The sequence below is a fragment of the Gracilinanus agilis genome, chromosome X (assembly GCF_016433145.1).
Source record: "Gracilinanus agilis isolate LMUSP501 chromosome X, AgileGrace, whole genome shotgun sequence".
Lineage (NCBI taxonomy): Eukaryota > Metazoa > Chordata > Mammalia > Didelphimorphia > Didelphidae > Gracilinanus > Gracilinanus agilis.
In genome coordinates, this window is record NC_058136.1 from 45,143,916 (window position 1) to 45,154,314 (window position 10,399).

General features: G+C 37.8%; 1 protein-coding gene across 2 annotated transcripts; it reads left to right on the forward strand.

The window, feature by feature from the left end:
- Positions 1-106: 106 nt before the first annotated feature.
- Positions 107-2,249, forward strand: LOC123253319 (protein SET-like). 2 transcript variants are annotated; one of them, XM_044682506.1, is made up of 2 exons: positions 107-942; positions 1,036-2,249. In XM_044682506.1, the coding sequence occupies exons 1-2, from the start codon at positions 248-250 to the stop codon at positions 1,166-1,168; spliced, it is 828 nt and encodes a 275-aa protein (XP_044538441.1). In that variant the 5' UTR covers positions 107-247; the 3' UTR covers positions 1,169-2,249. The 2 variants fall into 2 exon arrangements, with proteins under 2 accessions (XP_044538441.1, XP_044538440.1); XM_044682505.1 differs by having other exon boundaries at positions 107-2,249.
- Positions 2,250-10,399: the final 8,150 nt, after the last annotated feature.

Here is a 10,399-nt window from a genome sequence, read left to right on the forward strand (position 1 = left end):
TTCCCTCGCCGTCAGGCCGCGCGGAGAGAGATCCCGAAACCCCAGGTGGAGGCAGCTTAGGCCCCCCCCCCCCACCCCAAGGCGCCCCCGCCCCGAGCCCCGAGCGCGCGCGAACTGAGGGAAGCGGCCCGCCCCGTGTGGTGTGTGAGGTGAAAGGCAGCCGCCCGAGCCCACCCCCGCCCTTCTGCCCGCCCGCCCCCGCCCTCCTCTCCTCCCCCGAGCCGGTGAGAGTAGAGAGAGAACCACCATGTCTGCGCCGGCCGCCAAAGTCAGTAAAAAGGAGCTCAGCCCCAACCACGACGAAGACGATGAGGCCTCAGAAAAAGAGCAGCAGGAAGCAATTGAACAAATTGATGAAGTACAGAATGAAATAGACAGACTGAATGAGCAGGCCAGTGAGGAAATTTTGATAGTAGAACAGAAATATAACAAACTCCGCCAACCCTTCTTTCAGAAGAGGTCAGAACTGATTGCCAAAATACCAAACTTCTGGGTAACAACATTTGTTAACCACCCACAAGTATCTGCACTGCTGGGGGAGGAGGATGAGGAGGCACTGCATTATATGACCAGGGTGGAAGTGGCAGAGTTTGAAGATATTAAATCAGGTTACAGAATAGATTTTTATTTTGATGAAAACCCTTACTTCGAAAATGAAGTGCTCTCCAAAGAATTTCATATTAATGAAAGTGGAGATCCATCTTCAAAGTCAACTGAAATCAAGTGGAAAGCTGGGAAGGACTTGACAAACCGTTCAAGTCCCACACAGGATAAAGCTGGCCGGAAAAGGCAGCATGAGGAACCAGAAAGCTTTTTCACTTGGTTCACTGACCATACTGATGCAGGTGCAGATGAACTAGGAGAGGTTATCAAAGATGACATCTGGCCAAATCCTTTACAGTACTACTTGGTTCCTGATATGGATGATGAAGAAGGGGAAGGAGAAGGAGAAGGAGAAGAAGAAGAAGATGATGATGATGATGATGATGAAGAAGAAGAAGAAGAAGATGATGATGATGATGAAGAAGATGATGACGAAGAAGATGATGACGATGACGATGAAGAAGAAGGCTTGGAGGACATTGATGAAGAAGGTGATGAAGGTGAAGAAGATGAAGATGATGACGAGGGAGAAGAAGGAGAGGAGGATGAAGGAGAAGATGACTAATTGAACACTGATGGATTCTAAACCTTCTTTTATCTTTTTAATTTTCTTCAGTCCCTGGGAGCAAGTTGCAGCCTTTTTTTTTTTTTTTTCTCTTGTGTGCATTTGCCTTGTTCTCTTAATGTCTCTTTCTCTCCTCTTTACACCATGGTTCACAACTTTTTGGGGGGTGGGAGGGGGGAATACCTTGAGCAGAATACAGTGGGAAAAGAATCTATCTCTACCAGTTTCTGTTCCAAGTTCATTTTTATCCCTTCCTGTCTCAAAACAAACTGTTTGTGGAGTCAACATACACTGTGTTCTGTGGGAAAAAAAAACAACCTTCTGCTCCCTTCACATTGCTGGAAGCTGAAGGGTGCTAGGCCCCTGTGTAGTAGTGCATAGAATTCTAGCTTTTTTCCTTCTTTCTCTGTATATTGGGCTCAGAGATTACACTGTGTTTCTATGTGAATATGGGCAGTTAGCATTTACCAACATGTATCTGTCTACTTTCTCTTGTTTGAAAAAATGAAAAAACTTAAAAAAAAAAACCATGGGGTATAGCAGGTCAGCAAGGGTGGGTTTGAGATGTTTGGGTGGGTTAAGTGTGCATTTTGACAACATGGCTTCTTCTCCTTTGGCATGTTTAATTGTGATATTTAACAGACATCCTTGCCGTTTAAGATGACAGTTTTAAAATAAAATTCTCTCCTTATGATGACGTTGAGCCCTGCCACTCAATGGAGAATCAGCAGAACCTGTAGGATCTTATTTGGAATTGATGTTCTCTATTGTAATTTTGTTCTTGTTTATTTTTACATTTTCTTTTGTTTCACTGGAAAGGAAGATACTCAGTTTTAAACGTTAAAACGTACAAGTTGCTTTGTTACAATAAAACTAAATGTGTATACAAAAAAAAAAAAGGTTGGCTTTGTTGTTCTCAGTGTGCTTGGAATTCTTACTCTATAAATATATATGTTATGTTATTTTACTGATGGCATCTTTAACACCTTTCAGCCAATCAAATTTCATTTCTTTAAACAATATTTATGGAATGGAGAGTTCCTTTATTCGTAGAATAAATTGTGATTCAGTTGCAAAAAAAGTTTATCTGTTTTTATTTTGTTCTTTGCTTTTCTTAGAAGCTTGACTCTATATTAGTGTGGTCAAAATACTTAATACATTTTGTGTGTTACTTATTTGATCATTGGTATCCTTCAATCAATCAAGTTTCACTTCAGATGGAGATCAATGCTGGTCTTTGGTGACAACTTTGCTCACAAGGTAAAGAAGGGTCTTTGGAATTTGGAAGTTGTGGGTTCAAAGCTCAGTGGTTGGCAGACAAACAGGATCAGGGAAGAGAATTAGTAAGCCTACCCTAGTAACATGCTTTCTTTCTATTTTCAAGTTCTTTGAGGTTTGGCCCAAAGCAAACATGCACCATCTCTCTCCTACTTGCTTATACTTGCATTCATCCCATTCAGTTCCTCCTAGCAATCGCCATCATTTCTCAGTTGATGGAGATTGCAGCCTATTCCCAACCTAGAAGGAGTTGTGGCGGGGTGGGTAAAGCACTGGTCCTGGAAGCTGAAGGAGGAGAGTTCAAATCCCCTAGAAGGAAGAATTATTTTCACAAGAAACAAACTTCAATGATTGGAAAAAGAGATTCTAAAGCTTCACCAAAGAAGATAAAATAACTTTTAATAATAAATAATTCATTAAATAATAAGCAATAACTCATTAAATATCAGAATTAGGGAAGGGGGGGCTGGGAACTTCTTAATTAGAAAAGACTAAGGCAAAGAAAACTAAATCCAAAAGGGAAAAAATAGAATAGGAAACATGAGTTACTTTTTATTATTTAATGTGATATTTAACTTATATCTATATATAATGTATTATTTATTAGTATGAGTTATTTTCTTTGGTGATTTCTAAGTATAGGAAAGTAGGACAGAGATTGAGCCTGTTAGAAGCTGTTATCCCTGAATACAGATTAAAGTATACATTTTTTTTACTTTATTTCTCTTGCAACATGGCTAATATGGAAACATTTTGCAGGCCTTCACATGTATAATCAATATCACATTGCTTGCCTTCTCAAGGTATAGAGAAAGGGCAGGAGAGGGGGAGAAATTTGGAACTCATAATTTTTAAAAATGAATGTCAAGGGGCAGCTGGGTAGCTCAGTGGAGTGAGAGTCAGGCCTAGAGACAGGAGGTCCTAGGTTCAAACCCGGCCTCAGCCACTTCCAGCTGTGTGACCCTGGGCAAGTCACTTGACCCCCATTGCCCACCCTTACCACTCTTCCACCTATGAGAAAATACATCAAAGTACAAGGGTTTAAAAAAAAATGAATGTCAAGGGGCAGCTGGGTAGCTCAGTGGATGGAGAGCCAGGCCTAGAGACAGGAGGTCCTAGGTTCAAATTCGGCCTCAGACACTTCCCAGCTGTGTGACCCTGGGCAAGTCACTTGACCCCATTGCCTACCCTTACCAATCTTCCACCTATAAGTCAATACACAGCAGAAGTTAAGGGTTTAAAAACCAAAAAAAAAAATGAATGTCAAAATTTTTTATGAGTAATTGGGAAACATTTAACCAAAAAAAAGATGTATTTTTAAAACATTCTTCTTCTACTGACCCAACCAATTACAAAACCCTGGTCTAAGCACAGGGCAGAGTTTTCCTACCCCAAACTGTGCTTCATGCCTCTTTGGCTAGTTCTATGTATATTTAATTACTGTTCTCTTACTTTCTCACTGTTTGCTCACTTGATAATTTCTGGCACCAAAAGAATGTTCTTGGGGAAAAAAAAGTCCCATCTTTTGACTAATATGCATAATCAATGACTACACATTCAACATTACTGAAGCAACAAGAGGGAAAGAGTAAAAGACAATCTGCCATAGTCTTGCTTTAACTGACAGTGTCACCTGGGTGTCACTCTTGAGAACTGGTCTGATCTGTATATCAAAAGAGAAGGGTCAAGGGGGCAGCTGAGTAGCTCAGTGGATTGAGAGCCAGGCCTAGAGACGGGAGGTCCTAGGTTCAAATCCAGCCTCAGACACTTCCCAGCTGTGTGACCCTGGGCAAGTCACTTGACCCCCATTGCCTACCCTTACCACTCTTCCACCTATAAGTCAATACACAGAAGTTAAGGGTTTAAAAATTAAAAAGAAAAAAAAAGAAAGAAGAAAAGAGAAGGATCAAGGAAAGTAACTTCACTTTAGAAAGGTCAGTGGCAATTTGCACATTATTACATGACAATGAAGGTTTTTACCAGTCTAGTATGTACCTTCCTTGACTAGTCCTTAAGTCCTAGTCCATGAAGAGAATGACAATACTAATAATAACTAAAATTACATAGCATGTTATGTTTTACAAAGGCCTTTACAATTGTTATCTCATTTGATCCTGACAGAAACCCAGTGACATAATAGTATCAATCTGGTCTTATGGATAAAGAAAAAGAGGCCAAAAGAGAAATTAAATGACTGGCCCAAGGTCATGGTTAGTAAATATCTATTGTAGAATTTGAACCCTGGTCTTCCTAATGTCAAGTGCAATGGTTTGTCCACTATGTCACTTAGATGGATACAGTCAGTTTATGGCCACTGGAGGGGAGAGAACTCAGCTAATGAAAGGGCATTTGCAGAACTTGGATAAAATGTCATTCAAAAGGAGAAGCTAGCACAGTGGATAGAGTGCCAGGCCTGGAGTCTAGAGTATCTACCTGAGTTCAAATGTACCCTCAGACACTTCCTAGCTGAGTGACCCAGGGCAAATCACTTAACCCCCAAATGCCTAGTCATTGCTGCTCTTCTCTCTTAGAATGGATGCTAAGGGTTATACCAGGAAGAAAAGGATATACAAATGATCCTTCAAGAAGTACCTTCTAAGGACCACACCAATGCAACTATCAATAATATGGAAATAGGTCTTAACAAAATGTGTATTGGCTTGGGGGGGGGAGGTTGGAGGGATGAAAGGGAAAGTAAGAACATGAATCATGTAACCATGGAAAATTTTTCTAAAAAATTAAAAATTTAAAAAAAAAAAGTACCTTCTAGACTTGGCACCCAAGTTATATCAGACTGTTCTACTCCTCCTGAGGCTTAGTCAAACTTACAAATTAACTGATAATTATATTATAATTTATGTATATATAAAACTGATAGTAATAGTTGTTCACTTCTAGATGGTTTCAGAATAAACCCATACAAATAAGCAGCATTTGTGTATATACCAATAAAATGCAGTTAGTAGAGACAGAAAGAGAAATGTCATTTAAAATAACTACAGAACATATAAAATATCTGAGAGTAGACCTAATAAGATATGAGAGCTATTTAAATATAATTATAAAGCACTTCATGAAAATATCAATCTAAACAATTAGAAGAATATTATTCATGGGTAGACCAATTCAACATATTAAAATGACATTACCTAAATTAATTAATTCAGGGTCCAACCAAAGAATTATTTTGTAGAAGCAAAAAAAAAAAAACAGAAAATTCATCTAGAGGAATAAAAGGTCAAGAATTTCAAGAAAAAAATGTTAAAAAGCAGGAATGAAGAGGGCATAGAGCAGTACAACATCTCAAACTATGTTACAAAGTAGTAATCATCAAAACAACTTGGTATGGTCATATGAAATGACAAAAGGTGACATCAGAATAACCTTGGAAGACTTATATGAAGTGAATATTACTATGAATAGCAATAAACACAGAACCAAGAGAAGATAGATACTCCAAAAATAACTTCAAAAGATCTAAGAACTGTCATTGATGCAATCATCAGTCATGATTCCAGAGTACCAATGGTAAAGAATGCTACCTATTTATAAAAGAGAAGCAATGTACTCAATATGCAATTTTTAAAAAAAGTCCTCACCTTCCATCTTAGAATCAATACTGTGTGGAACCAATGTTCCAAGGCAGAAGAGTGGTAAGGGCTAGACAATGGGGGTTAAGTGACTTACCCAGGGTCACACAGCTAGGATGTATCTGAGGTCAGATTTGAACCCAGGACCTCCTGTCTCTAGGCCTGGCTCTCAATCCACTGTGCTACCTAGCTACCTACCATGACATACATTTCTGAGCCTAGCCAGCTAGAATTTTTTTTTGTTTAGCTCTGCTTATTTGTTACAAGAGTTTTATTTCTCTATAATTTTTCTCTCTATATTTTATATGTGTGCATATATATACATATATATATATATTTCTCTCTATAATTTCAGGAAAATGTCAAGAGGAAAACAAAATAAATGTTTTTAATTGGAAAAATTACTATAAAATACAGACTGTATTAATATCAAAATAAATAAAACTACATATTCATATAAGTACTCAAAAAGCTTTTGACAAAATCTGCTGTCCATTTCTGCTAAAAAGCATTTTTAAAGCCACAAATAAGTGAAATTTTCATAATTGTAACAAATAGTAAAAAGTCTCTTTTAAAACCAAGAAGCAACATTATTTGCAGTGGAGAAAGGCTAACAGCATTGTTAATGAAATCAGGAACACTGCAAGTATGCCAGTTATCACCACTATTATTTTACGTGATAGCATAGGCAGAGACAACAGGGATATTGATCCATTTTTTAGAACATAATAATAAATGAAAAAGTATTTCTTAATGGCTTACTATGTGCCAAGCACTGTGCTAAGTTCTTGAGATACAAAAACAGACAAAATCACTGTCCTTGCCCTAAAAGATTTCTATATAAGATATATAGTGTATAAGATATGCATAAGATACACAGAGTAAATAGGAGATCAATGTAGAGTCAAGGCACAAACAGGGATCAGGGAATGGGGAGGGACGATTTAAAATGAATCCTGAAAGAAGCTAAAGAAGCCAGGAGATACTTGCATGGAGGGAGAGTATTCCCAGAAAGGATATCCAACAAAAAGGCAGTAGATGGGTGTGTCATGTATGAAGAACAGCAAGAAGTCCAGTGTCCATATTATAGTGTATGAAGAGGGGAGTGAAGTGCAAGAAGGCTCAAAGGGTAGGAAAAGGATCAGCTTGTGAAGACTTTTAAATTAAAAAGAATATTTCATATTTGAACTTGGAGGTCATAGGGAACCATTAGAGTTTCCTGAGTAGAGAGATGACAATCTCAGACCTGCATTTTAGGAGTATCACTTTGGTTGTCGTGTGGAGAATATAACTGAAAAAGGGAGAGACATAAGGTCATACATAGTTCAGGTACATAGGTGGCTATGTGAGTGGAGAGAAAGACATGTATACAAAATGCTTTGAAGGTAGAAGTGCCAAAAGAATGGATATATGAGGTAAATATGACTGAAGAAATGGAAGCCCAGGCAGCTGGAAGAATGGAGAAAAAGAGGCCATGGAAGTTTACTGAGTAAAACAGTTTCATGGTTAACCTCATGCTTCAGGAAAATCACTTTTGGCAGCTAGTAAGAGGATGGAATGGAATGGGGGGTATGGGGAGAGGGGTAGTAAGGAATCTGAGGGAGGTAGAATAGCAAGTAGGCTACTAAGGTCCAGGCATGAGATGATGAAATCTGCTGCCACAAGAATCAAATAAAAGATTAATTTAAGCAAAGTTGCCAAATAGAAAAGAAACTCACATAAATCATCCCCATTTCTGTCTATCAATGAATCCTAAAGCACTTACAGATCACTTACTGTAAGCCAGGCTTTATTGTAAACCCTAGAAGTACAAAAAAGGGCAGAAACGTGGTCCTTGCCCTCGAGAAGGTCATCTACTAATGAAGGCCACAGCATGCAGGCTTTACACATGACAATCCATCTCCCATCTCTGTGCCTTTACACTAGCCATTCCCATACCTCTTCTGACCATTGGAATCTTTCACTTCCTTTAAATACTACCACTTTCTACACAAATTCTTTCCTGATCTCCCAACTGATAGGGCTTCTTCTCTCCCCAACATATTTATTTGGTATTTATTTTGTATATACTTATGGAAGGGTGAGGGTCAATTTAGTCAATCAGTCCCATTCCCCACACCACTTTAAAAAACTAATAAAATCAGAGTGAAATAAGCAGAGCCATGAAACATTGTACACAGTAGGAATATTGTGGAATGATGGAATGTGATAGACTTTGCTACTAACAGCAATATACTGATCCAGGACAATTCTGAGAGATTTAGGAAAAAGAATGCTATCCATCTCCACAGAAAGAACTGTTGGAGTAAGCCTGCAGATGAAAACCTATGATTTATCACTTGTTTATTTGGGTATATCTTTTGGTTTTATAAGATTACTAACAAAAATGAATAATATGGAAATGTGTTTTGCGTGATAATACAAGTATAACTGAGATTGAATTGCTTGCTAGCTCTGGGAGGGGGAAGGGAAGAAGGGAGGGAGACAATCTGGATCATATAACTTTGAAAAACCTGGAAATTATTGTTATTAAAATTTTAAAAGTAATAAAAAACTAACAAAATACTCTAGCTTAGATAATTTTATTATGTGTGAAAATTTCCTTTTGAATAAATCAATTAATTAAAAGCATTAAACTAATGTACACTCTGTTTGTCCCTTTGGAGGTCTTCTGTAAAAAAGCAAGATAGTATGAGATAAAACCCGAGTTAATAAATAAAGTAAGTACTTAGCATGTTCTACGCACTGTGAACACAAAGACAAAAAAAGAAAGAATTCAAGTCCTTGAGGATCTTATGACTTTACAAAGGAAGACAACACATAGAGGATAGAGGAAACCAAGAAGAACTGTTTTGGACACCGAAGGGGGAAAAAAAGGTGATTTCTTGTTATAGAAATTTGTCTTCATAGGAAAAATGACATCCATTCCAAAAATTGTCAAGTTGGATGACAGTTCTCAGAACTGGAGTTCGAAATGAGAAAAACATATCCCTCATAAGCAAAGCATCATTGCATGGAGCTGGCAGGGTAGTGTATAAAACATTCTACAAACTTTAAAGTTCTATATGAATGTTAGCTGCTATTCTTACTTTATGGAGGAGGAAAGGCCCAAAGAGGCTAAGTGATTCACCTAAGATCACACAGTTAAGAAGCAGCAGAGCTGGAATTCCAATCTAGGTTTTCTGACTAAATCTAGCAGTCTTTCCATGAGACTTTCCTACAGGAAAATGTATAGAAAGAAAGAGAAGACCACATTCCCATAACTCAACAATGATTAACCATTACTTTAAAGGCATACAAAGAGAAGTCTATCCATCACACAGGTACACATCCACCTTTAAATAGAGACTTCGTGACAGAGAGCCTACTTATGCATTTGGTAGGTGCTGCTAGACACTGATGCAAGTTTTCCCAGTATTTCAGTGGTTAATAAAACTATTTCTCATTAAATCTGGCTCGCATTATAATAAAGAATTGCCAAATGAATAGATTTTAATGGAATACAATACCATCAAATATTGTCTTCGCCATCTGTTTTATGTGGCTAGTGTTAGAGAATATATTTCTCAAGGAAATCAATAAAATTGAGATAAAAGAGATTTATAGGAATGTACAAATTCTTTGTGGAATACTCCAGGCATAGTCAATGATTTCTTGGGCTTCCAGTACACATCTGGGACAAAGAGTCTGTTTCCCTTAAGGGAATAATTGCTGGAACTGAATATATATGTTGGGAGCCTCTTCCATGGGTAGGAAGACAAATATAATCAGAACACACATACAATGGTCTCCTCTAGTCAAAGCTCTATTAGACAAGCTAGACTTATCTCTGAGAAATGGCAACTGATGGCATCTATCTGGAGAGCACAATTCCTTTGTTTCCTGGGTTAGCTCTGGGTCTCTGGTACTTTTCCTTTTCTTTGTAAAGTCAAACATCTGCCCAGTATCTTTTTTTTTTTTTTATGATGATTAATGGGATGAGTCTAAGAAGTGACCATCCCTAAAAGAATGCTGCTTATCAAACTACTCCCTTTCCTTTAACAAGGTATAATCAACCCTGCTGTGTGAAAACTAAGCTAGCTGCTTTCTTCAATGTATTGAAACTGTGCTTGAGACTTAATTGGCTGAGGAAACTAAAAACCTGGATTTCTGATGTAGCTTCCTAATGACTAAGCTATAGGGTGAAGAGAGTCAATGACTCCTCCTTCAGGCTTCCAAGAGCAATATAGGTACAAGGAATCTACATCCAACAGAACCAATATATCGTCATGGAATATTCTTTGCTTCATATGGCTGTTAACTTCCTTATTACTTTCTAAATTTTCCTCCAGACTTCCTGTACTATGTTCCAGAAACCTCTTCA